At 38.3% G+C, this 27603-nt stretch overlaps 1 protein-coding gene across 1 annotated transcript; it reads left to right on the top strand.

The window, feature by feature from the left end:
* The first annotated feature begins 1983 nt into the window (after positions 1-1983).
* SDAD1 (SDA1 domain containing 1) lies at positions 1984-27433 on the top strand. Its single transcript, XM_019467235.2, has 22 exons — positions 1984-2226; positions 3901-4005; positions 4512-4610; positions 7255-7365; positions 8969-9040; positions 9120-9220; positions 10880-10937; positions 11554-11628; positions 13005-13106; positions 13663-13732; positions 14354-14457; positions 16459-16516; positions 17598-17656; positions 18254-18330; positions 18501-18598; positions 18900-18976; positions 19447-19573; positions 20871-20965; positions 21101-21291; positions 21401-21485; positions 23245-23406; positions 27247-27433. The coding sequence occupies exons 1-22, from the start codon at positions 2137-2139 to the stop codon at positions 27292-27294; spliced, it is 2064 nt and encodes a 687-aa protein (XP_019322780.1). The 5' UTR covers positions 1984-2136; the 3' UTR covers positions 27295-27433.
* The last annotated feature ends 170 nt before the right edge of the window (positions 27434-27603 follow it).

The following is a 27603-nucleotide window of genomic DNA, read 5'->3' on the forward strand; positions in this document are numbered from 1 at the left end:
TGTGACATGGCCTAAGTGTTTCATTCGTGTCATATTTTTGTTTTTAAAGATAAATATTCATAGTATATAAGCTTATGAGTTTGAATTATATTAAATAATTTCAAAAATTCAATATATTTCAGGGGCGCCTGGGTGGCTCAGTCGGTTAAGCGTCCGACTTCAGCCCGGGTCACGATCTCACGGTCCGTGAGTTCGAGCCCCGCGTCGGGCTCTGGGCTGATGGCTCAGAGCCTGGAGCCTGCTTCCGATTCTGTGTCTCCCTCTCTCTCTGCCCCTCCCCCGTTCATGCTGTGTCTCTCTCTGTCTCAAAAATAAATAAACGTTAAAAAAAAAAAATTAAAAAAAAAAAATTCAATATATTTCATTTTGAGAATATTTTTTTCCTAATACAACCTAACCGATTTTTTAAAAATTTAAATCTATGAATTTTTTAAGTTTATTTACGCATTTAAGTAATCTCTACACCCAATATGGGGCTCAAACTCACAACTCTGAGATCAAGAATCTCATGCTCCATGGGCTAAGCCAGCTGATGACCCTATGAATGGATTTTTAAAAAATATTTATTGCTTACATTTTCTTCTTAATAACTTCACAAGTACCCGACACAATGATTAATAAATAGAATAGTCATTTTCCAAACATAGCTGAAAAATTAATGGTAATTTGCACAGCGGTCTTGATTTTGCTTGTGCTCAGGTGTGATCACACAATTATCTGGTTTTTTGCTCATTCCACAGAGTTCTGTGATGACTTGGACTGAAAGTTGATGTTCTGTGAAATTGTTTATATTAAGCAGAAGAATATCGCTGCCCCTCAATTAATGCCATACCATTTACTAGGTGACAACTGTGAAGCTCCTTTTTCCTTTCTCAACTAGTTACAGTCAAAACTGCCTGGACTGAAATCCCCAGCTCCCACACCAGCTATGTATTTGGGCAATTTGTCTGAGCCAATTTCCTCCTCTGTAAAGTGCAGATAATTATATTATCTAATTTAGAGGGATTTTCTGAGGATTAAATGAGTAATGCAAGTGAAGTGCTTGGAACAGCGCCTGGCACAGAGTGAGTGATCACATGTATATTTGTATTAACAGCCTAGCTTGTTCATTCATTCACCACATTTTTTGTCTTTGCACACAGTGAAATTGTAGAAATGTATTCTCTTCGAATTACCAGCATTTGAATTTAAAACTCTGACTGAAGAGTACTTATAAAGATTATAAAGGTGGTCCTTTAAATACAAATTAATTTGCATTTTAAAATCAATCAACATGTTACAATTAATCCAGGTCTTGCCCTTTTACCTTGTGTAGGTCAGGGGGGAGTTGAAACAACCAAAAGCAAAACAAAAACAGTATTTAAAGTTATACCAAAAAAATAACTTACGCTCCTCATTGCTCTTTTTTTTTTTTTTTAATCTTCTTTTATGTTTATTTGGAGAGAGAGAGGGAGAGCGCGCGCAGGGGAGGGGCAAAGAGAGGGAGACAAAATCCCAAGCAGGCTTCAGGCTCCGAGCTGTCAGCACAAAGCCCCACGCGGGGCTGTAACTCACCGGCCTTTGGTTCATGACTTGAGCCAAAGCCGGAGGCTCAACCGACTGAGCCACCCAGGCGTCTCTCCTCATCCCTCCTTCTCACCACCCCCGCAACTCTAAAATAGGATAGTGCTATCTACTCCCAAAGGAAAAAGCTTTTTAGGCTGTGGGATTTAAAAAACGATTAATCCTCATGTGTCAATCTCATAGGAGTGTCTGAATGACGAGATAAACTAATATGTGTGGTAAAAAAAAAAAAATCTTTGCATTTCATATTATTTCAAAACGTTAAGTAGGAGTGTTTGGCCAAGGGTAGAAAACGTCCCCTCCAGCCCCCCCTCCACGCCCCCCAAAAACCTCGCGTAAACCACTGCAGCGCATTTCGGGACTGGGAGTAAATTTGACACTCGGAGGCTCCCGTAGTCTGGCTTTTTTTTTTTTTTTTTAAGAACCAAGATGGCGCTGCCTACCGAGTGTCCCATGTGCTATTTCCGGTCGTACTCGGAAGCAGGATTCCCACCTGTAGCTGATTCGGTTGGTGGTGGCAGGCGGTGTGAGGTTTCTTAACACTGCTCCTGGCGGATCCAGTCAGTAGCCAGCATGTCTAACAGAAACAATAACAAGCTGCCCAGCAACTTGCCGCAGTTACAGAATCTGATCAAGCGGGATCCGCCAGCCTACATCGAGGAGGTGGGAGTGCGACGCGGCGCCGCTACAGACCGGGGTGTGACTGGTTTAGACAGTAGCAGGGGGAAGGAGTGGAGTGGAGCTGGGATCCTGGTTCGCCCAAAGTTCTCCTGCTAGGTACAGGAGTCCCTCGGGAGGAAAGAAAAGGGGTTTATCTCCCAACCTCACAGAGGTGGAGAGACAGATAGCCCCGCCCCCCAACCTCCAACTTCCATGCAGATTTATCAGCCTTTCCTTTCAGAAACCCCTAAATTGAGGAAGTCTGTAACACTTGATGAATTGTATGTTAGAATGCCTTGGGTCGAACATCTGTTTCTGAGAGCCGGAAATGGACCTCCAGACATAGGATTCAAAGCTGGCAGTGGGGACAGTTAAGTGCAGAAAAGGGTACTGGTCTGGAGGGATGCCAGTGCTCTCGAAGTAGCACCGAGGAGCAGAGAGGACACCTACTGGCTCAGCAATGCTGGGCGGAAGAAAACGAGGTAGCAGTGTGTTAGGAGAGAAACAGGTTTCAAGAGAGCATCAGAATGACTGGGCTACTTTAAAAAATATAATGCCCTGACCCCACCGAAGAGTTCTTGGTCTGGGGACTAGAGGGGAATAAGGGATGTCCTGGGAGCCTTGTATAATTGTGGTGACTGATGAACATAAAGGGTGTAATGATATTAGTTCTCATCATCTTAAGGCATATATTAGTGGCTGAGCCACGGGTAGGAAGGGGGGAGAAGTGAGATAAAGATCTTAGCAGCAGCACACCGAGTTCTGGGGCTCTTTCCATACTCCTGTCACAACGGCGGTATGGAGTCAAGAGAGTAGGGTCTTATCTGAAGCATGGAGGGGCGGTAGTTCCTTTTCTTGATCCCTGCTCTTGGAGAAAGCTGGGGACCTAAGAGTTTTGTTTGGGGAAATCAAGAGTTATGTTTTTTGACCATGCTAGGTTTAAGATGTCTATTAGAGATCGAGACAACAGATGTCAGGCAGTTGGAGTTATGGATTTGGAGTTCACTGGACCAGTAAGGACTGTTAATATAAAGAAATATTCATAGTGTCGCTCTCATACACTCACAATTTAAAGCTATGGTCTAGGAATGATGAGTAGATGTAGGGCATGGAACTGAGGCCTGGTAAGTTCCAACATTAGATTGTGTTGTTGTTAGAATTAAACATAATTAAATGAGAAGATGCACATAATGACTTTGGCATATTACAATTGCTGAGTAAGTGGAAGCTATTATCATTATTTTTGTGCCTTAAAAGAAGATGGTAATTTTGACGGCAGAGTTGTATACTTGTGATATAATTTACACTTTCTGACCCAATATTTTTCTGCTGCTGCGAGTGCTCATATGCACAGAAAATGTAGTAAGGGTCATTTGGATAATAAATGGCAGAATAGATCCAGAATCTGAGTTTTTGACTCTTGCTTTAATGTTCTTTACACCATACCACCTAAATTTCTAATGATAAGGGAAAGGGTCTTTAGAAAAATTTGATGTATCAGTTTTTTTTGAATCTTATTTTGAAGAGTGCAGATAAGGAAAAGATGTTTCTGGACACCTTTGCCATGTCTTTTTCTCCGTGCCACTATCAGAGATGTCTTAGTACTAAGTAATTTCTCATTTTTTACTGAAAAAGTCATATAATAGGAGGTGACTAACTTATATCTTATTTTCCTAGTTTCTACAGCAGTATAATCACTACAAATCCAATGTGGAGATTTTCAAATTACAACCAAATAAACCCAGCAAAGAACTGGCAGAGCTGGTGATGTTTATGGCACAGGTAAGATAATAATTTCTGAAAACAAATAATAATAATTCTGAAAACAAACAATTTCTAGAACAAAGACCAGTTGTTTCACAGTTTGCAGAATATCTTTCCAGTAGTACCCAACCTTATTCCATTCAGGAATGGAAACTTAATGTAAAAAAATATTTTTTTGTTTCCGTTTCTTACAAATGTTATTTTCTTCCTGAGTTGAATTAGAAGATTTCACTAGAGCTTTTTGCAGAACCAACCAAAGCAAAACTTTCAGACTGTTTTTTTTTTTTTTTCAAATTCATCATAAGAGCAGATTTTAAACACCATCACACATATTTTACTAATACTGCAAGAACAATGAAAGAGGTCAGAGAGATTAGCATGTAGAATAAAAAAAAAATGATTTGGAACTAGCTACTTCTATGAAACATAGCCTTTTACTCTCCTTTTTCAGAACATCATAAATATGTGCATATGAATTGTAGGAGAGAAAAAGAAACTTCAGAAGAGCCTTTGCTTTGTTACAGATTGGTCACTGCTATCCAGAACATTTAAGTAACTTTCCTCAAGAGCTGAAAGATCTTCTTTCCTACAATCACACTGTCTTGGATCCAGATCTTCGAATGGTGGGTCTAGTATTTGGATTTGATAAATTGTGTTGTTTATATGTGCATGTATTATGTGTTTAAATGAGAACAGCCTCAGCTAAACATCTTAAAACATAAATCAGAATGTGTCACAAATTCCTTAAAATCTTTCTGTGGCTTCTCATTTATACTTAGAGTAAAACTCAAACTTATTAACATGGCCTATAAGTCCCTACATGATCTGCTTCTTGCCAGTGTTTTTGACCTCGTCTCCTGTAGCAGAATGCTGCTCTCCTCTCTGTGATCTTTCTGTTCTTCCAGCATGCTAACCCTGCCAGGAAGCTCTTTTACCTCTTCTGAATACGTGGTTCATTCCTTCTAGTCATTCAAATCTCAAATGCATTAAGAGCCCTAATTTAGCTTACGGTTTTGATTCACTTATTTTTTAATTTGAAGAGTTTGAGTAAAATTCAGTTCCAACTGGGCAATGCCAAGCTGGAATTGATTAGGAGCACTCCCGTAATGCTGAATTTAATAAATTTATTCATTAACTGGCCAGTTGGAGCATTCAACCCATTGTCACTGTAGTGGTTGTTATTGTGTCCTGGCTGAGATCCCCCTTACCAGCCTAGTGCTCCCATTTCCGTCACTGGTGGTGAATGTTGGCTGCTGATGGCCCCCAGCTGCCCTCTCTCTGGTGTCTTGTCTTCAGCTAAATGAGAGCCCTAGCACCTGGGATGTTGCCCTCCCAGCCTACAGGTTGTACCTGACTAACCCAGAGATACAAAAGCCTGGCTCTTCCCTCAACGTGGGTCCAACTTCATGTTGCAATTTGTGCTCCAGGACTTCTCTGTGATTGGACTAAAGCTGGTCTCCAGCCAAGGACATATCCTTCCTCAGCTTTTCTTTTCTCTGCCCTGTCCTGCTTCCTTTACTTCCCTTCTAGAAGAGAGCATAGCCTGGACAAATCACTGCAATGAATCTGGCTCTGCTGCTAGGGAACTCAGCCTAAGGCATTTTCAGATTTCATACATCTGCTTTTCAGATACCTCTACAGCAGGTAGAACTTAACACAAATATTATGATCACAAAACATATTAATATCCTTTGCCAAAACTTGTACAATGCTAAGTCTAGAGATTCAGCTTTGTTTCTTACTCTTACATTTTCCCAGGATTTTTCTAATTCTACCATTTTTATAATTCTTTAGGATTTTATTAATTTGATTAGGCCCAACAGAAAAAGAATACCATCTCAGACAAGTCAAGGTTTCAGGCTCTGGGTTGCAAACTGAATGACTCTCACTTGGGATGTGGGACCTGGCAGCACAGCCCAAGAGACTTCAAACTCAAACTATTAGTCAAAAGACTTTTACTTATGTCATGAAACTTTTCGAGTCCCTATAGATCATACAGATTTGAGATTTTGAGTATAGAGACCTAGTGTCTTTCCAAGTACTATAATTAGATTTTCTTTAAGTTTTGTGTGTCTAACAGTACCAACTAAACTGGTCTGCAGGCGTTGTTAAATAAGTAATGTGTGCATGTTTCTTTGTCATTTCTTATGATGATTAATAGGCTTAAAAAATAATAGAGATTTCCTTTGCTAAGACACAAAGGATTGAGTCTGTGTAATTAGCATTCCTCTTTAAAGGAATCATTTGGAACAAACTGGTGGATCCTCATTTTAATTGGTGATGGTGATAACCACCAGTCCTTATCAATTACTGGACTTACTACCTAGTGTGTTTGTTTCTTCCCCAGGACTTTTTGAGTCATTCCCAAGTTTTTGTTCACTCTTTCCTGCTTACACAGCTAGAACTGACTGTGTTTCTTAATGGAAGAAACAAAATATCTATGTATATTAACTTTCACTTAATAAAATCAGTAAAATGATTTTTTTATCTTTCTTTGACACTGTAACCTTTTTATGCCTTTTGTTCATTTCTTTTTTTAAGCCTTAATTATTTTTAGTCCAAATTGTTATCACCTGGCCAGTGGGAGCTTCTCAGTCCTTTTACCAAAGCCCCTGATATTTTTGAAAGCATCCTTACATTCTGGCAGAAATAGTTCCAAACCCCTTTTTACTGCTTTTCCTGCCCCAAGACTTGGAATCAACAATTCTCCAAGGATTACTCGTTCCATTAATGGAGAACAGTTGGTAGAAACCAAACCTTGGGCAATAAGGGTACTCGTGAAAGTCGGTGGTAAGCAGCCGTGCTGCAGGTACTGTTGGGCAATTCTTGGTACTAATGATACTTCCAAGGAACGCCTTGTAAGGTCACAAACCAGGTTGATGATTCCAGATTATTCTGTTCTTGTTACCACACCTTTCTTACTTCTGTGCATTCATTGATCATGTAGGGGTTTGTCATATCTTGACACTTCCTTAAGTAGCCCTCCGTCAGTCACTGTGTATCAGTTATATTACCCTGTTTTACTTTCTTCATGACACGTATCATTATCTGAGATACAACTGTTTAGGTGCTTCCTTGCTTGTCTGTCCCACTCCCAGTGTAAGGTGCACGAGGGCAAAGACTGTACTATTGACTGTACTATTCTGATGCCCAAAATGGTGCCTAGTTAGTAGAAGATATCACACTTTCTTGGGATATATGTACTCCATTTTCTCATTTTAATTTCATCATCATTATCTTATAGTATGTTTTCTTTTCCTTACTTAGACATTTTGCAAAGCTTTAATCTTGCTGAGAAACAAGAATCTCATCAATCCATCAAGTTTGCTAGAACTCTTCTTTGAACTTCTGCGTTGCCATGATAAGCTTCTGCGAAAGGTAAAGGGCAAAATTGCTTCCCCCGCCTTATATCTCCACATTTTCCCTTGCCGTAACATTAAACTTGTAGAGTGAATTCTTGGTATAGTTAATAATTTTAATAGGAAAAAAATTGATGCTTGTTTGCATACAATATGGTGGTAATAGCTAACATTTAATGAGTGCTTGCTTTTTGCCAGCTACCATTCAGAGCTTCTTATATATTTGTTTAATTACAAAATGAGAGAAGGTTCATTATTACTGTTATTTTACAGATGAAAAGGCTAATGCACAAAGAGAGAGTAACATCCTAGAATCATGGGACATGTTAGTGGGGAAGCAGGAGTATAAACCCAGGCAATATGGCTCCAGAACCCAAGCCTTTTCCCACTGTACTATACTGACTAACTAAATCAGAGCATGGACTGGACACTCATAGCTGTAACAACCCCCAACGGATCTCCCAAAACACTACTTTTTTTTGTTATAAATATTTCCCCATGACTAGTGTTTGCTTGTATAAGCCAGCCTAGAAGCTGAAGGTTTGTGAAAGAAATTTACGAAAGAAAAATTTAAGTTTACATTTTATTAACTGGAGGGCCCCTTAGGTGACTCAGTAGGTCGAGCAAATGACTCTTGATTTCGGCTCAGGTCACCATCCCAGGCGCACGCTGAGCCCTGTGGCGCACTCTGCACTGGGCTTGGAGCCTGCTTAAGATTCTGTCTCTACCTCTGCCCCTCTCTCCTGGTTGTGCTGTTTGCTCTCTCAAATAAATAAATTTTTTCCAAGTGTCAGTGATATTTGTATTGCCAGTATCATCTTGCATGCATTAGGGGCTAAGTAAGTGGAGCAACTTTCCTTTTTTTAAGTAACAATTTTATTGTGATATAATTCACGTACGATTCATCTATTGAAAGTGTACAGTTCAATGGTTTTTAGTATATTGGCAGAGTTTGCAACCATCACACAATCAATTTTAGAATATTTTTATCCCCCCTCAAAAAGAAACACTCCTCCCATTAGCAGTAGCTTCCCATTTCCTCATCTCTGTCAGGCCTAGGCAGCCACCAGTCTACTTTCGGTCTCTACAGATTTACCTACTCCGGGTATTTCATATGAATAGAATCACACAATATTGTAGTGTATGTGTATGGCTTCTTTCACTCAGCATAATGCTTTCCAGGTTCATCTGTGCTGTTGCATTTATCGGTACTTCATTCCTTTTTGTTACCAAATTTATTCCATTATGTGAGTATACCACATTCTGTTTGTCCATTCATCAGTTAATGGACTATTGGGTTGTTTCCACTTTTTGGTTATTGTGGATGCTGCTGCTGTGAGTATTTGTGTGGACATAGGTGTGGAAATATATTTTCATTTTTTCTTGGATATGTAACTAGGAGTGTAATTGTTGGGTTATATGGTAACTCCATGTTTACTTTTCAGGGCAACTTTCTTTTACATTTTAGCTGTTGCTTTTTGTTTTGTTTATGGTGTCTTGTTAGAGAATGAAAAGTGAATAAAATTAAACTTTCCCCTACATTTGTACTTTTTTCCGAATTACTCATGGGCAAGACTAGAAACGTTGGTTAACGTGTATGTGTTTTTGTTTCTTTTCCTCAGACTTTATACACACATATTGTCACTGATATCAAGAATATAAATGCAAAACACAAGAACAATAAAGTGAACATGGTAAGTACCCTTTTGTTTGCCATGTTTGCAGCATTGTACCAGCAGTGTATTGAGTCTTCCTTCTCCTCATTTTCTTTAGGTGTTGCAGAATTTCATGTATACCATGTTAAGAGATAGCAATGCAACTGCAGCCAAGATATCTTTGGATGTGATGATTGAACTCTACAGAAGAAACATCTGGTAATATATACGTAATTGTCTCTTGAGAAATAGACTCATATTCATTTAGAATTACTACAGAGCACATACACAAATATTTTTCTTGATCTTGAGCTCTTTAATATATCTGTCATAAATTAAGTTGGAAATTAAAATATAGAGCAATCCAAATAACTAGTAACATTGGCTGCCATTTCTTGAGCACCTATATCTCATGTTACCTTGTTCAACCTTTAGAATAACATAATTCAGCTTATCTGGAATTATCCCCATTTTATAGGTAACAAAACTAAAGTTCATAGAGTTTAAGCTTAGTAGCTAGCCAAGGACAGAGCTGAAATTAAAACCTGGATATCGGGGGTACCTGGGTGGCTCAGTTAAGTGTCTGACTTTTGATTTCTGCTCAGGTCATGATCTCATGGTTTGTGAGATCAAACCTCATGTTGGGCCCTGCACTGACAGCACAGAGCCTGCTTGGGATTCTCGCTCTCCCTCTCTCTGCCCCTTCCCCCTACTCACTCACTTGCTCTCTCTCACACAAAATAAATAAACATTAAAAAAAAAAAAAACTTGGATGTCAGACTCTCAAATCTGTGCTATTTCTACTCTGCCACTCTGAAAATTTTTAAGTCACTTTATCCTCTGTATGAAATACCATGTTCCGTAAACTTTGGTTTATTGATACATTGCTCCTGATTCATGTTTTTTGCTTTTCTTATTTGCTAATTTTTATTTTACTATAAAAGTAATATTCATTGCAACAAAAAAAAATTGGAGAAGCTAGAAAGGTTTTTTTTTTAATTTTTTGATAGTTTCACCACCCAGAGATGATCACCGTTAACAGTTTATGATACTGTCTCCTGTCTTTTCTTTAATGTGAATTTTTAAATATGGTTGGAATTTTGCTACACTAATAAGTTTCTATTCATTTTTTTTTTTTTAATTTTTTTAAATGTTTTCATTTTATTTCTTAGAGTGCAAGCAGGGGAGAGGCAGAGAGCGGGAAAGACACAGAATATGAAGCAGGCTTCAGGCTCTGAGCTGTCAGCACAGAGCCTGACGTGGGGCTCGACCTTATGAACCATGAGATCATGACCTGAGCCGAAGTTGGACACTTAACCGACTGAGCCACCAAAGCGCCCCTGTATTCATTTTTTAATTTCACTTATCTTAAATAGGTTCCTATGTCATTAAAAATTCTTCAAAAAAAAAATCTATCTTAAAAATGGCTGCATAATTTTCTGACAGAAGACTGGGCTAAAGTTTAAATGTTCACCTGTGGTTGACTAGCATTTAGCAATCTATGACTTTTTTTTTTCTTCCTTTGTAACCCATGACTATTTAAACTGTGGATTCTAACCTGTCAGAAATATATTTTATTGTTTAGGGGCACCTGAGTGGCTCAGTTATGCATCCAGCTCTTAATTTTGTCCAGGTCATGATCCCAGGGTCACGGGATTGAACCCATCATTCTCTGGGTTGAGCGTGGACCCTGGCTTAAGATTCTCCCTCTCTTCCCCTCTGTCCCTGTCCCACTTACGTGCGTTTGCACACATGATCTATCTCTCTCTCAAAAACAAAAGAAAGAAATATATATTGTTTATTTTGTGCCATTGTCAATGCTATGAAATGCAGTAGAATGAAAATTCACTTTGAAAACCTTCATTTGTCTTACCCCAGGAATGATGCCAAAACTGTCAATGTGATAACAACCGCGTGTTTCTCTAAGGTCACTAAGGTATGTGTCTGTAGTCATTTCCAGATGGAAAGTGGAGGAGATGGCTGTGTGGGGAAGAGGTAGCGTAGGGCATGCAGTTCGTGCTTAGTAATGCTCTCTTTGTGCTTGGGCTGCTTCCCTGGTTCATCTGTCCTTTAGAGGCGGCAAATAAAGTTAGGAGTTCTTTAAATGCTTTGTACTAAATGATGCCTTAGTGTTTATTTTGTTTCATCCTATAATTCTTGACTGTTCTTTTGTTGGGCCAAAGCACAGCTGAAAGAAATTTAAGAATATGTTAGACTTTCTGTTAGAAGGGCTACAATGTCACTTTTTTGGTGGTGGGGGGTGGGTTGGTGGCTGGATATAGAAATAAATTCTTGGCAATCTACTTGAAAGATAACAACTATGTAGAGCCTGGATGTTTTTATCTAAAGATTTTTTAAAATTATATATATTTTTAGGACAAATAGCATTATTAAAACATTGTTTTAATTGAGAAAAATGAGCCCATATCCCACCAGTCTGATTTTGTTCCTTCAGATCCTAGTTCTGTGCATGAATAATGTGTAAACAAAAGTATTTATTCTTTGTTGTAAGCTGGGGTGAGTCACTGACTTTTGCTCTGATTGGTCTTTAGATATTAGTTGCTGCTTTGACATTTTTCCTTGGGAAAGATGAAGAGGAGAAACAGGACAGCGACTCAGAGTCTGAGGTTATACGTTCAACAGTAGATGCTTTCTTAGGTTTACAGTCTATCAGATTTCATTTTTGCTTTCAGTACAGATTGTAAAATCCATGACTGCTCAAGTTAGAAAGAAACTTACATGTCGCCTTTATCTTTTATTGTGTTCTGCCATGCTGAGATTTTATCGTTTAGAATTTGTCACTTACATTCACTAAGATTGGCTAAAGAACTAATAAAAGTTAGACTCATTCAGCCTTGTTCTTAGTTCCAAAGCTAACCTTTATCTTACTATATAAACTTAGAATGGAAATTGCTGCCAGCATATTTTTTGAGATTATGTCAACATTATAGAGAATTCAGAGAAGGAGAGGAATAATATCATGGCATCTTTAAAAAGCAAAATCAAGATTTATGATGTCGTGAAATTTTTTTATTAAAAAATATTTTTTAGGGGTGCCTGAGTGGTGCAGTCGGTTAAGTGTCCAACTCTTGATTTTTGCTCAGATCGTGATCTCACGGTTCGTGAGTTCCAGCCCCACATTGGGCTCTGCATTAACAGAGTGGAGGCTGCTTAAGATTCTCTCTCTCCCTCTCTGTCCCTCCCTCACTTGGTTGCGCACTCACTCGCTCTCTAAAAATGAATAAATAAACTTAATATTTTTTTATTAAAATCAAAAAGGAGAAATTCTAAGAAAAAATACCCTTTCCCATTTTAGCATTTTGGTAATAAGAATACTGGAATTTATAATAAGATCTTTTAATTCATTTAATTATTTTATTAAGTAATGTATGAACAATATATTCTTATTGTAAAAGATTTCAGATATTCTAGATACAATAAAAGTTTTCTTAACCTTGTCTTATTTCCACTTCCTAGTTCCATCTTCACAGATAACCATCCTGTTTCCTGTGTATTTATATACGGATGTGTGTGTATTGTCTTATGTATATATTAGGTCTTTGAAATATACATAAATAACATATATATTACTCTGCAACTGCTTTTTTTGTGTCATATATATAGATATACTGATGCATTTAGATCTTCTAAGTACATACAGATCTACCTCATTGTTTTAACCTTCACATATTTCAGAATATGAATGTATTATAGCTTAAGCATTTTCCTCATGATATTATTTCCAATTTCTTTCAATTAAAAACAAAGTTGTATTCTATACTTTGATAAAATTGAAAGCAAAATATAAAAGCAAAAATAAGTGTTGCAGTGAAAATCTTTGTATGTACCTGTTTGTACACATGAGCAGATACTTTTTATTGAATTTTAAGTCATGCTCATTTTTTATAGTGGTTGCAGAGCATAAGTACACAGAAGTCTTTGAAAGGTTTACCATTTGCTTCTGTGCAGATTTTCCTTGTTTACAAAGTAGTCTCTTCTTCAGGATGAAGGACCAACAGCAAGAGACCTGCTAGTGCAATATGCCACAGGGAAAAAAAGTTCCAAAAACAAGAAAAGGTTGGAAAAGGCTATGAAAGTGCTCAAGGTGAGACTCATACCTGGAAAATGTGGTAGGAGTGATTAGACTATAGAATATGGGGTTTTTAATGGAAGCTGTTAAGAATTTGAAACGAAGAAATAGCATTTCTGAAAGACTTAGAAATGTGTGATGAATTTTTAAGTACTAGTTTTTTAGGTGACTAAATGTTTTCAACTCTAGCAAAATCTATACCTTGAATAAATTAATTTGCTTAAATTCACTTTTCACTTGTCCTAAGCAAGATGACCTATATTAGGGTATTTTTGCTAAACTTACCCTCTCAGGAGAGTACACAAATAAAATACATTTTAAATTTTGTTATATTTGGTTATTCTGAAAACTCATTAATTTGGCCCTTCTGTGTTTTTTTGTTTATATTTCTAAATTCCTTTAAGTCTTAACAGGTGCTATTTGCTGGAACATTCCTGAGGTTTAATGTTAAAAGATAAAAACCACCTTTTGTTCTAGTTGAAAGAAAGGTTTTTGGAACAGATTTGTTGTGGGTTCCCCGCCCCCAATAGTCTGATGTAATGTAAATGTTTTTCCTCTCACTTTATTGCAGAAACAAAAAAAGAAGAAAAAACCAGAGGTGTTTAACTTTTCAGCTATTCATTTGATTCATGATCCCCAAGGTATTATAATTATGACTTCCCAAGTTCCTTTTTGGCCTTATCTCTGCCTGTTACCAGGGAATATAAGATCCCTGGCACTTACTAGACAATCAGTAATTGTTTAGTTGTTACTGGTTGGATATAGCCAATGTGGAAGAATAGCTCTTTGCTTCATGTCTTTAACAACAACATAGCGCTAGGACATTGTACTTGACTAAATGAAAAATTGATAGTCTTTTGTTGGTGCAGATTCTGATTTAGTAGGTCTAGGGTGGGGCCTGAGATTCTGTGTTTCTAGCAAGCTACCAGGTGGACCCACTACTGCTGGTCTGCAGACCACGCTTTGGGAGGCACGCTCTAGCGAACCGTTAAGTGGAGCTCCAAACAGTCATTCAAGATGTTGATGCTAAAATTTGGGGGACTTAAGACTTGACTTTGAGCACCATTGACAGTATATTCACCTGTGTGTGAATCTCTTCACCTTCCGTCATACTGCTGTTCTTACCATCCTGGTTTAGCAGAGTGTTCTCAGGTTCAACTGTACCAGTCACTGATCTAACCGCTACCTTTCTCTACACCTGTTAGACAATGTTGTATAGACTGTGGACTTACAGTGGACTTCTCTGACACTCTCCTTTCCAGATTTTGCAGAAAAACTACTAAAGCAGCTAGAGAGCTCTAAGGAGAGGTTTGAGGTGAAAATGATGCTCATGAACCTCATCTCCAGATTGGTGGGAATTCACGAGGTTTGCATTCCATTATGTTTCTCATTTTGGTGAATATTAGAAGTAGAATCATTCATGGTAAAAGGAAAGCCATTAAGGTAGAACTGTGGCTTACTTTTATCTCTTAAAACCACTTAAACCCATATAATTTACAGAAGAATAAAATCTTTCACTCTGAAAGTAGCTGTTTTTATCATTTTGTTTTCTTATCAGTAAGTACGGATGTTAAATTGTACATATATTCAGTTTATGGACAGACTGTTTTGTGTTCTGTGTTTCTACTATTTGTTTTGCATATACATTTTTCTGAGCCAACGTAAACTGGATATTTTTATTGATTATTACTACATTTAGCAGTTTGTTTACCTCTTTATAGCTTTCCTGACTTTCAGACCACTCTGGTAAGGAGGTTGTCATGTTTGCAGAGTTGAATTCTCTTGTCATTTATTTCATACTGAATTAAATTACAGGAGCTCCTTGGTGGTATTGTGTGTGTGGATCTATACACACACACACACACACACACACATACATACACACACACATACACATATATATTGTGTGTATAGATCTATACACACACACATACACACATTTATACATATGCACACATATATGTGTACGCACACACATTTTATATACACACACACACACACACACACATACATACATATGGTATACACATGGAAACTTCACACATACTCATAGAGTGCTGTTGTAGAAAAGGAGAGATTTCCAAAAAGTTAGACCACTGAAGAAATGGCCATTGAGGTTGTTGCCTATCATTTTGCTCTTGAGATGTACTGCTCTCTACATCATGGGATGTGTTACTTTCTTCAAAAAGTTTTTTTTTTTTTTAAGGAAAAAAAAGTAAAACAGGTTTACTGAAAATCTAGCAGTGTCGACATACATTGTTAAAGATGAAAGTACCCATGAATGAAAGCACTTGTTCCCTTTTCCTAAGACTTAACATTTTAGTGAATAGAATGCTTTTTCTCCATGAGCTATAGTCCAACAGCAGGATTACCAGGTCAATTTATGTTATGTTTGTGCAGAAATTTCCTGTCAGACCTGAATTTGAGCTTGATCGGAAAGCAGAAGTGATGTGTAACTTAAGCATGGTTTGATAGAAATGATAACTAGAGTTTCACAACTGACTGTAATTGAGCGTCCATTTTTATATTGAACGTAAATCTTCCTTGTTACTTGTCCAGTCTTGGTTTTGCTCTGTGGCTAAATAGAAAAAATTAATTAATTTATTCTGATATGATGAACTTTGAGAAAGAGCAGTCCATCTCCATAGTTTCTCTTCCTGAAGTTCAAGATTACAGCTGGTTTGGTGAACATTTTTTCATATATTTAAATATCAAATCACTATGTTGTACACCTGAAACTAATATAATATTGCTTGTGAACTGTACTGCTGTTTTTTAAAAAAAGAATACAGTTGCTTTAATAACTAGATCCTGTCACTTTTATTTAGGTAGACTCCAGAGTGCTAGTGCTTTCTCCCTAAAATATAGATCTCAGAGTAATTCCTCCAGTGTTACTGGACTGGTGTCCGGTAATAAAATGAGAACTGTAGGGTTTGGGTGATGAAATTATACCAGGCGCTATTCAGATTTGAATTACTATTTTATCCCTTACTTTGAAGCCTTAATATCATTGCTTTTCCTTCTGGTAATCCTCTTTATCTTTGAAGACTTAAAAAAAATTCGTTCTGCAGCCACACCAGTTTTAAAAGTAGAAGAATTTTACATTGGGTTGACTTTTCCCCTCCTCTGGTTTATTCTGCATATACTTTCTTCTTTCTTGATATAATGAGGATAGCAGCATAGGCTCCCTTTCCTTGGGTAATACAGCACGTCAAATCGTCTTGGGGCATGAATGCTTGTTGAGAAAAATCAAAAGTAAAAAATGATCCCCAGTTAGTTGAATGTGATGATAAAATTGTGTTAGGGAGAAATGAAACTCTACAGCTGCAGTTACGTAAATATTAAAGTCAGTGCATTCTTTCTGCAGCTTTTTCTCTTCAACTTCTATCCATTTGTGCAAAGATTTCTGCAGCCCCACCAAAGAGGTAAGCCTCCCACTTGCCATTTTCCTTTGGTGGCCTTGGGTTAGAGTAGCCATCCCAGTCTTTTGTTCTGGAATTATTAAAGAATTAGGAGTGTGTTTCAGAGAAGGAGAGAGAAACCCCTATGTTTTCTTTCCCACAATCTGCTGTGGGTTCATTGTTCTCATCAACTTAATAAAGTTATTTTTGGAAAACAAAAAACTGGATTCTTAAAGCAAGTCTTTTTGTAATACCATGAATACTCAGGTAGAAAATTGTGAGAAAAGAAATCTGACCTTCTACTGTAACTTTGTAACAGATATCAGGATTTTATCTTATTGTTATCATTGCCCTCCTATATTTGCACATAAAAACAACATAAGAGCAGGAAAGAAGAGATGGTTGTTTTGCCTTTAAACTTAAACCAAGATAAGAAGGAAGCCAGCATTTGTTGAACATCTAACCTGAGCCAAGCTCAGTGCCGTGCTACGCACTGTGCAAAGTGCTTTACATACAGCATCTCATCAGATCCTCACTTCAATCCTGCAAGGTATAGAAATAAAAAAGACCAGGCAAATACATGGCAAATTAGGATTCATCTCACTTCTTTCTTTTGCCTAATTTATACTGCCTGCCCCTTTCAAAGAGAGTGTGTGTATGTATTTATGTTCGTAGTCATTCATTCATTTAGTGATTTCTAATCTGGGCACTGAGTTAGACACTCAGAATTTCACAGTGAGCATGAAAGAGTGCCCTCACCTTTGTAGAGCTTGCATTCTGGAGGGAGATCCAGAGAGTACTATGTGTCCAGTGTCCAAGTGAAGATAAGTCTTTTGAGTAAAAAGAAAGCAGAGTTAAGATAATAGGGACCACTGGGGTAGATTCTAATTAGATTATGTCTGGAAAGACATTTTGATAAGGCAGCAGTTGGGCAAGGACCTGACGGAAGTGAAAGAGTAAGCCGTGCAGACACCTGAGGGTTGGGCGTTCCAGCTAGACTTAGCAGTAGCATTAAGGGCCAGAATATGCTTCCCATGTTTGCTCTTAGTCCTGAGAGGCAGAGCAATAAACTGACTATGATCTTTCTGATCTCTTACATTTTTAGAGGTAACAAAGATTCTTCTGTTTGCTGCCCAAGCATCTCATCACTTAGTACCCCCAGAGGTGAGAACTCTTAAACCTTATTTCTGTCTGCATAGCAGTGCCACTATTAAGTATATCATGGTGGCTATTCCCACAGAGATTACTGCTCCCCTGTGTCACTTTTCTTCAAAGTGAGAAGAAGAGACACTAACTCTTAAGGAGATAAATACAGAAGTTTAGTTATAGAAACTGAAAAAAAATTTTTACTATAGAAGAGCAAAGTTTGTTTTAGAGAAGTTGTTGAGAATTCTGACTTTAATTGCCAAATCTTGGGAGATCAAGAGTTACCAATAAATTTATAGTGAATATTTTTCAAAGCTGATCATTCCTTTCTTTGATAAAAATAGCATTGAATTGTCCTGGGTCAAAACAATTTTTTAAATCCATATTGGAAAATAATATTGAAGGGGAGCAAAATTTAATCTGAGGATGACCAAGAAGCCTGAAACCCAACGTACTTTTATCTGTCTTCCTCAGTCTTGATTCCTTCCTACTCCCAAAATGAAGATGGAAGACTGGTTTTTCACTGTGAATCGTCTGTTGTCCCTTAATCCTCAAGTGTTTGAGTTGGTGGAGACATTTTATCAGCTCTCATCTTTCCTTTTTTTCCCAATTCAGATCATTCAGTCATTGCTCATGACTGTGGCCAACAATTTTGTCACCGACAAGAACTCTGGGGAGGTCATGACAGTAGGGTATGTAGAACGTGCCTGCAGGAAGTGGGTATGTTTTCAATGTACGGTTGGCCCTAGAAGCCCTATAAAACCCAACTTCTGTACCTTTGATTTGGTCTTTTTTAGGAAACCTTAGACTGACCCATCTGTGATTGCTGTTTGGGTTTTTTAAATTCATTTTCCTTTTCTAGAATCAATGCTATAAAAGAGATAACAGCTCGATGTCCTCTAGCCATGACTGAAGAACTTCTCCAAGACCTGGCTCAGTATAAAACACACAAAGATAAGAGTAAGTTGCATGTTATTCTCTGTAGATCAAATATCGAGTGACTCTTTTTTCTCAGTAGCCTCTTTGCTCTGGAGTTTTCTTTTTTAAAAAATGATTATTTATTTTTGAGAGAGCACATGCTCTCACATGTGAGTGGGGGAGGGTAGAGAGAGGGAGAGAGAATCTCAAGCAGGCTCTGCACTGACATAGGACTCAATCTGTGAGTCACGAGATCATGACCTAAGCTGAAATCAAGAGTCGGATGCTTAACCGACTGAGCCACCGCGCTCTGGAGTTTCTAATTAAAGGTGTTATTTTACAGATGTGATGATGTCTGCTAGAACTTTGATTCAGCTCTTCCGAACACTGAATCCTCAGATGTTGCAAAAGAAATTCCGGGTAGGTGAAATATGCATATGTCGATCTAAAGGTCAGGGTCTTAGAAGGGGAGAATAATTTCCTACAGGATGAGTTTTAGTGTTTGTGATGCTTCGGCTATGAGTATTGGTTAATTGTATTCTTTAAGCTCAGAATACAATTGATTGAATACCATTGTCTTAAATATTTTGTAGTTGGTATGTGCTCTTTGATGCTGACTCTTTTTTTAAATATATATTTATAAGTTTATTTATTTATTTTGAGAGAGACCGTGTATGTGTAGAAGGGCAGAGAGAGAGAGAGAGAGAGAGAGAGAGAGAGAGAGAGAGAAGCCCAAGCAGGCCCTGTGCAGTCAGTGCAGAACCCAACTTGGAACCCAATCTGACAACCGTGAGATCATGACCTGAGCGGAAATTAAGAGAGACTTAAATGATTAAGCCACCTGAGTGCCCTTCTAAGAACTTTATTAAAAACAATTTCCTTTCCTTTAGGGTAAGCCTACAGAGGCCTCCATAGAAGCAAGAGTGCAAGAATATGGAGAATTAGATGCTAAAGATTACATTCCAGGAGCAGAAGTTCTAGAAGTTGAAAAAGAAGAGAATGCTGAAAACGATGAAGGTTCATTTTCATTTTACCGTTTTCCAGGATAAAATCACTCCTGTACTGTATTGACCTTGAAATCTTTATGTTGATTGAACACTCATTCAGCAGATATTTATTGAGCAAGGACTATGTGCTAAGCACTGTCACAAGCATTGGGGATCAAAGGGCATCCATCGTTCCTGCACTTAGGAAACTTACATTATAGTGTAGATGTCTGTTCATATCCTCCAGGGAAGCTGCTCCTTATCAAGATCATGCAGGGCACTTGGGAACGATAATGGCTTTTGGGTTTTTGCCTAGAAAAAAATAATGAAGGTTAGTCATAAACAGTCCTCCAAGACTCCTTGGTAAAGAACGCTTGGTGAACTTTTTGAAGAATACTTAATTTCCAGAGTTAGTGTTTATTACCTTGGTTGCTAGAGTTCCATCTTCTTCCTGTTAGTTCATTTGTTACATTAACAAAACTTTTTAAAGCGTTACTTGGGAGCTAGCCACTGTCAATATGAAGAAGAATGATATGGTTCCTGCTCTTGAAGGCTTTTCATAAATAGCTCTGCATGAGCAAAGCCCTGAAGTATTTAGGAAACTGTTATTAATGTAGGATACAGGGTGGGATATAGCAAGATACCAGACTAGACATAGAATTGGGGTCTTATCGGGTGTGGTTGTATATATGCTATACCAAAGAGCTGAGACACTCTAATGGGGAACAACTGAAAAATTGCAAGTGTCTGTGATTTTGAAAGCTTACTGTGACTCCATTAAGAACTAATATCTCTTCATTGAGGTATCTACCAGGTTCCTTCACATCCAGAGTCTATGACTTCAGTTGTCTGAATGATTGTTGCTCACTAGTTTCTAAAAACATGTATAAATATGCTTAGATGAGTTGTCAGATACTTGCTGTGTGGCCAAGATAAATGTACAGGTGCAATTTTGATGGACATGGGTTGGTGGAAAGATCATGGACTCTACAGTTAGACATGATTTTCATTTCATCGTAGATTTTCATTTTCATTTCATTTCATTCATCGTGTTTTCTAGCAGTGTGGCTCGGGGCAGGTAACTTGTATGGTCTGTTCCTCTTCTGTTGAGTTGTGAGAGGTAAATGATTATAAGATTTTAGCTCATGGTAGATCATGGTCAATGTTTATTATGCATTCTATAAAGTAATTAAATTGATGTGGCTTATTTAACAATAAATATTGCTTGATTCTTGGTCAGTAGAACTCCACTGACTTTGATTACCTTACTTTTGCTTGATTTATTTCAACTCCCCCTGAGTACTAACAGTGTGCTGCTTCTCACACAGATGGGTGGGAGACCACCAGTCTCAGTGAGGAGGCAGATGCCGATGGTGAGTGGGTTGATGTGCACCACTCTTCTGATGAAGAACAGCAAGAAATCGTAAGTCCTAAAATTACCTTGTGCAAGTACATCACTTGGATGTTTATTAACACCTGATTCATGGTGGGCCTTGTTGGGGTTCTAAGCTCTCACTTGAGCTAGTAGCTCTTTAAACCTTTGTTGTGTGTTTTCAAGTCCAAGAAGCTCAACAGCATGCCCATGGATGAGCGGAGAGCCAAAGCTGCGGCCGTTAGCACTAGCCGAGTTTTAACTCAGGAAGACTTCCAGAAAATCCGCATGGCCCAAATGAGGAAAGAACTTGACGCTGCACCAGGGAAGGCCCAAAAGAGGAAACACATTGAAATAGATAGTGATGAGGAGCCCAGGTAAAACGACACATACACCAAGTCTTCTTCAGTCAGCTCATGTGACGATGAAAGTGTTAGGGAAAGGAGTTCCACCCTTGTTTCATATTGTATTTGTTCTTCACCTCAGGGGTGAGTTACTTTCTCTTCGGGACATTGAACGCCTTCATAAAAAACCAAAGTCTGACAAGGAGACAAGACTAGCAACGGCAATGGTAAGTGAGGCATATCATTCCCTTCAAACAAAAAGCAAATAAGCTGAAAAATTAAATAAAGTGAATAGCCACAGAACGGCAGTGTTTTATTTTGATGTTTTAAATAAAGGTATAATTAACGTAGAGTAAAATGCACAGATATTTGGTGTTCTGTTAGATGAGTTTTAACAACTAGATAACCATGTAACCACCATCAAAAACAAGATGTAGAATACAGAAAGGCAATAGTACGTGTTCTGGTATCTGGGAGGCATCCAAGCTATTAGGAAAGCAGGGGAATGTTTAATAGTCACTAATGAAAAGCCTCCGGCAAGTGCTGTGGCTATGATGGCACATTTCCAACATTTCCTACTGCCTACTATTTCCGCTTTCTTTTCTATACATTTGTTTTAGGCACCATCCCATACTGGTTCCACGTCACCCTGTGCATTCATCCCATTTGTACTGAAACCTGATTAGATAAGTTTAAAAATGCATGTTCTGAATAGACACTTCTCTAAAGAAGACATCCGGATGGCCAACAGGCACATGAAAAGATGCTCAACGTCGCTCCTTATCAGGGAAATACAAATCAAAACCACACTCAGATATCACCTCACACCAGTCAGAGTGGCCAAAATGAACAAATCAGGAGACTATAGATGCTGGAGAGGATGTGGAGAAACGGGAACCCTCTTGCACTGTTGGTGGGAATGCAAATTGGTGCAGCCGCTCTGGAAAGCAGTGTGGAGGTTCCTCAGAAAATTAAAAATAGACCTACCCTATGACCCAGCAATAGCACTGCTAGGAATTTACCCAAGGGATACAGGAGTACTGATGCATAGGGGCACTTGTACTCCAGTGTTTATAGCAGCACTCTCAGCAATAGCCAAATTATGGAAAGAGCCTAAATGTCCACCAACTGATGAATGGATAAAGAAATTGTGGTTTATATACACAATGGAGTACTACGTGGCAATGAGAAAGAATGAAATATGGCTCTTTGTAGCAACGTGGATGGAACTGGAGAGTGTGATGCTAAGTGAAGTAAGCCATACAGAGAAAGACAGATACCTTATGTTTTCACTCTTATGTGGATCCTGAGAAACTTAACAGAAACCCATGGGGGAGGGGAAGGAAAAAAAAAAAAAGAGGTTAGAGTGGGAGAGAGCCAAAGCATAAGAAAGAGACTGTTAAAAACTGAGAACAAACTGAGGGTTGATGGGGGGGTGGGAGGGAGGGGAGGGTGGGTGATGGGTATTGAGGAGGGCACCTTTTGGGATGAGCACTGGGTGTTGTATGGAAACCAATTTGACAATAAATTTCATATATTGGAAAAAAAATAAACATTAAAAAATATTTTTTAAATGTTATTTATAAAAAAACAAAATACAACTTTTTAACTGAAAAAAAAAAAAAATCCATGTTCTTTCTTCCCCACCTTTTCGTATTCTATCCCTCCTTCCTGAAATGCTCTACCCTTCCCCTCCTTTCTCCCACCATGAATGCCTTGATCCTATAATAAACAGTTTACCCGTCTCCCTTTCTAGGAAGCTTCTCTGACCTGACCAGCTGAATTATGACCTTTTCTTCTACTGAGCTTCCCTTGCCCCATTACAATATATGATGGTCATTTCTCCCCTGGACTGAGTCACTGGAGAGCAAGGACTGAGTTACATCAATCTTTTTTGTCCTTGGCACCCAGGAGAGTGCCTGGCACGGAGGAGACACATATGGGGATTAGATAACTCTTGAAGTGTTTTTTTGTGTATGCTAATAGGCTGGGAAGACAGACCGAAAAGAATTTGTGAGGAAGAAAACCAAAATGAACCCATTTTCTAGTTCCACAAATAAAGAGAAGAAAAAACAGAAGAACTTCATGATGATGCGATATAGCCATAATGTCCGGTCAAAGAACAAGCGTTCCTTCCGAGAAAAGCAGGTGAGTTCAACTTGAAGCTTGATTGGTTAGAATACTGTTGTCATTTTAACACTTCTTTACTCAAAACAGAATTGTGCCTTTTAGGACCTTGTGTTAGGATTAATGGGGAGCATTATTAGAGAACATGGAGAGGTGACAAGTCGTCAGGGCATGTAAATCCTACACCTCACTTGGCTGAGATTCAGCTGTGTGACCAAAGGAGAGTCTGTTTTCCTCCTCTGTAACTGCAGGAGTGGAAGCTAGATGGCCCATAAGATCATCCCTATGCTAAAATTCTTGACATTGCATCTGTGAAACATAATATCAAGATCCTTCCTAATGTGCCCTTTTGCAAAACTTTTGTTTACAGGTTTTGGGGATTTCATTTTATCCATTTGTGGTCTTTTATATGTAGTCCTGTGTGACTCAGTTGCCTTGCTTATTTTATTTGCTATAATAAAACAAATTCATGTTTTCGTCTCTTTCTCTACGGAGGGTGTACCAGAGTATATTTAAAATATATTCTGAAGGATCACCAGGAAATCAAGTTAGGACGAAACAAGTGTTCCTAAGTTGCTAGCCAAAGATGAGCATGCCAGACCGACATGTTAATGGGCAGCTTTCCAGGGCAGTGTTTCATTTGTGCGGCCACCCAGGCAGTAGCAACTGAATTAAGGTGCCATTTAAAATCTACCTATCTGCTTATTTAATCTTTCTAGTTCTAAACTATGTCCAACAACATCATGTAAATAACAAAGTGCCAGCATTTTGAATAGAGGTTGTTGAAATCAAGGTGAAAAGAAAGGTGCAGTTTCAGATTATAAATACCTGAATTTTGCCAATTCAATTTAAATTCATGGTTGAATTGATTCAGTCCATTAGCTTATCCTTCAGCAGACCTTTGTAAGATTTGAGGGCCGAGGAAATAGAATCACTGAGTTGCACCATGGTTTGTTCCTTCTTTCATTATGCAGTTTTTGTGACCTTGCTACATTTTGTGACAGTGTTCCCCTGCTTCTTACTTCCTCTGTTGTTTTACTGAGCCTTTTTTGGCATGATTTGGAAGCCTTGATTTGGAAGCCTTGTTTTGTTCCTTGCCAGCACCTCTTGAGTCATGAAGCTCCTCTCTCAAAGACTAAAGAATTTTTTATTTAAGAGTTCATTGGACATATGCACTTGTTGGTTCAAGAATGTTTTTTCCTTGTTCTCCCATTTTCTTGCCATTTGGAACCGAAAATTAATCTGAATTTCTGTTTATGTGTCCTTGCTCTATATTTTTTTCAAGGTCTCTCTGTTATAAAACTTAACTCTAGGTTCCTAATTTTCTTATTCTCTCCTTCAGTCTAGACCAGCACTGCCCAATAGAAACTCAATACAGACCACATGTATAATTTTAAAATAAAAAAGTAAAAAGAAAAAGGTGAAATTAATTTTAGTAATAGATCTTATTTAACCTAATATATCTGAAATAGTATCATTTCAGTATGTAATCAATATAAAAATTATGAGTGAGATACTATACCTTCTTGTTTTTGAACTAATTGATATCCAGTGTGTGTCTTACACTTGTGGCACATCTCAGTTTGGACTGGCTATTTTTCAAATGTCCAAAAGCCACATGCAGTTAGGGGTTACTGTATTGGGCAGTGCAACTTCAGAGCATCTCCAAAACTGACCTGTGACCCTAAAATAGAAAAGCTCAGTTCAGTTTACCTTTTGTGTGTGTTTTTTTTCTACTCACACAGAACACTTCTGACATTTATGGTCACCAAATATGTGGTGATTTTTTTCCCCCACACAAGCAGTTCTCTGCAGTACTGGCTAGTTTCCTACAATTTAACTCAATTCTGACATTGTTTTCCTAGAAATAGTGTCAGATCCCACAGGTTAAGGGCTCAGCCCCATGAGACTATACTCACCACCTCCCCAAGTGTTCCTCCCCCACCTCGTGCATGCATACATGCATACATGCACACACTTCAGAAACCAGTCTCAAGCCCAGTGTTTCTGACTAGTCACCTCCTCCTTGGGTTTGATTAATTTGCTACAGCTGCTTTCAGGACTCAGGAAAACCGTTACTTAAGTTTACCAGTTTATTAAAGTATATGATAAAGGATACAGATGAATAGCCAGATGAAGAGATACATAGGGCAGGGTCTGGGAGGGCCCCAAATGCAGAAGCTTCTCTCCCTGTGGAGTTGGGGTACATCTCCCTCCTGGTGTGAATGTGTTCGCCAGCCTGGAAGCTGTCAGAACCTCACACTACAGGGTTTTTTTTTGAAGGCTTCACCACATAGGTATGATCGATTATTCATTCTGTACCTAGCCTCTTTCTCTTCTCTGGAGAAGTTTGTATGTTGGGGGGGCAGGGATTGCTGAAAATGCCAAGGTATTTTTTTTTTTTTAATGTTTATTTATTTTTGAAAGAAGACAGAGCATTACTGGGAAAGGGGCAGAGAGAGAGGGAGACACAGAATCCAAGGAGGCTCCAGGCTCTGAGCTGTCAGCACAGAGCCCGATGCGGGACTCGAACTCACGAAACTACAAGACCATGACCCAAGCTGCAGTTGGCTGCTTACCTGACTGAGCCACCCAGGAGCCCTGAAAATTCCAAGTTTCTAATCATGGCTTGGTCTTTCTTGGACCAGCCCCCATCCAGGAGCCCACCTAGTTGCCTCATTAGAACAAAAGATGCTCCTAGGGCTCTTATCACTTAGGAATTTACAGGGGTTTGGGGAGCTGTGTGTCAGGGAGAGGGTCAAAAACAAATATTAAAACGAGATGCTCTTATCACTTAGGAAATTACCAAAGTTTGAGGAGCTCTATGCCAGGAACGAGGGGCAGAGACCAATATGTATATTCTATTATCTTACACATTCAAGCTTCCTCTGGGAACGGAGCATCACATTTCATACCCCTTCTGTCCCTTGGTGATATTTTATTCTAAATAAAGGGATCTTACATGGCTTGAAAGTGTACATGAGGTCTTCCTGTAAATTTTTAGAATATTCTCATAGAATATATAAAAAAGAGGTGAGAATAGAAAAGGCAGGTGAAACACATGGCAGAGAAAGAGGGGAGGATGGATCTTCCAGCGAAGCCTTAGGAAAGGTAAAGGAAGAGGAGGGAGAATATACTTTTCAAATGATGGCATTTGAAGGGAGAAGGAAACTGAGATACGTGTGAGAATAGCGAGTAGCCTGTGCTTTATTACGAAGTTTAATGAGCAGAATTAATTCCATGTAACCTTGGGTTACAACAACATCATTAGCTAATGTACAGTTCTTACTGTAGAGCTTTCCATTTTTTAACTCTGTTACTCAGTGTGCAACAATATGAGCAGGTACTGTGATCTTATATTTTATATTTTACAGATGAGACTGTAAGACAGATGAGTCTGAGAAATACCTCCTCAGCCATGAAAGTTAGGCTAAAATGAACTTGTTAATTTTTCTACCTTCAGTATCTGTCCTCGATCTCTTCTATCTACAAAGACATTCCAAGACCCAGATATAAATAAAGGCAAGGAGTCAATACCTTAAAATCATAAAATCCAAAAAGCTTGAACATTTAAGATGTAGAGTAACTTCCACCCCCCAAACATGCTTTAATAAAGCAAACAAACAAAAACACATACCTTGTTGAAATTCAAAAGACATCTTAAAAATTTCTAGGAACCAAAGAATAGTGCTTGAGAGTTCGTGAAATAGTATGTATCACACACCCAAGACACACACACACTTAATCATCTCAGGAGGATTTGTTGACCGGAGTCCATTGTTGTACATCTCCATATAACCAAATTAGTATAATGGGGTACCCAAGAGTTCCCATGTTTAGATATTTTTTCTTATGTTACAGCTGGCATTACGAGATGCACTTTTGAAAAAGAGAAAAAGAATGAAGTAACCTCCAAGCAAGTTTTCCATTCCAAGAAAAATGCTACATTTGTATCGTTATTTTGAAAATTAATCAAGAATGATTGTTTACATTAAAAAGTCCCAAAGTACTGTATTGTGAAAAACACAGTAAACTTGGTAGCAACTTGGCATTATTGTTTTGGAGATGGGGAATGGTGGGAATGTTTGAAATGTAAACAGTAGTGGTGGTGGTGTAAACTCATTTCCATTTGGCATTCATGCAAAAAAAAAAAATGTTTTGTGCCTACTAATTGTCATTGTAGATATAAAAATGAATGAGCCATAACCCCTCACAGAA

This window comes from Panthera pardus, unplaced genomic scaffold (assembly GCF_024362965.1).
Source record: "Panthera pardus isolate Hobbes unplaced genomic scaffold, ASM2436296v1 HiC_scaffold_13, whole genome shotgun sequence".
Lineage (NCBI taxonomy): Eukaryota > Metazoa > Chordata > Mammalia > Carnivora > Felidae > Panthera > Panthera pardus.

Coding starts and splice junctions, on each gene's coding strand:
- SDAD1 (XM_019467235.2), top strand. CDS start 2,137: ATGTCTAACAGAAACAATAACAAGCTGCCCAGCAACTTGCCGCAGTTA. Junction 4,611..7,254: donor TGGATCCAGATCTTCGAATG/GTGGGTCTAGTA, acceptor TTCCTTACTTAG/ACATTTTGCAAAGCTTTAAT. Junction 13,733..14,353: donor TTTGATTCATGATCCCCAAG/GTATTATAATTA, acceptor TCTCCTTTCCAG/ATTTTGCAGAAAAACTACTA.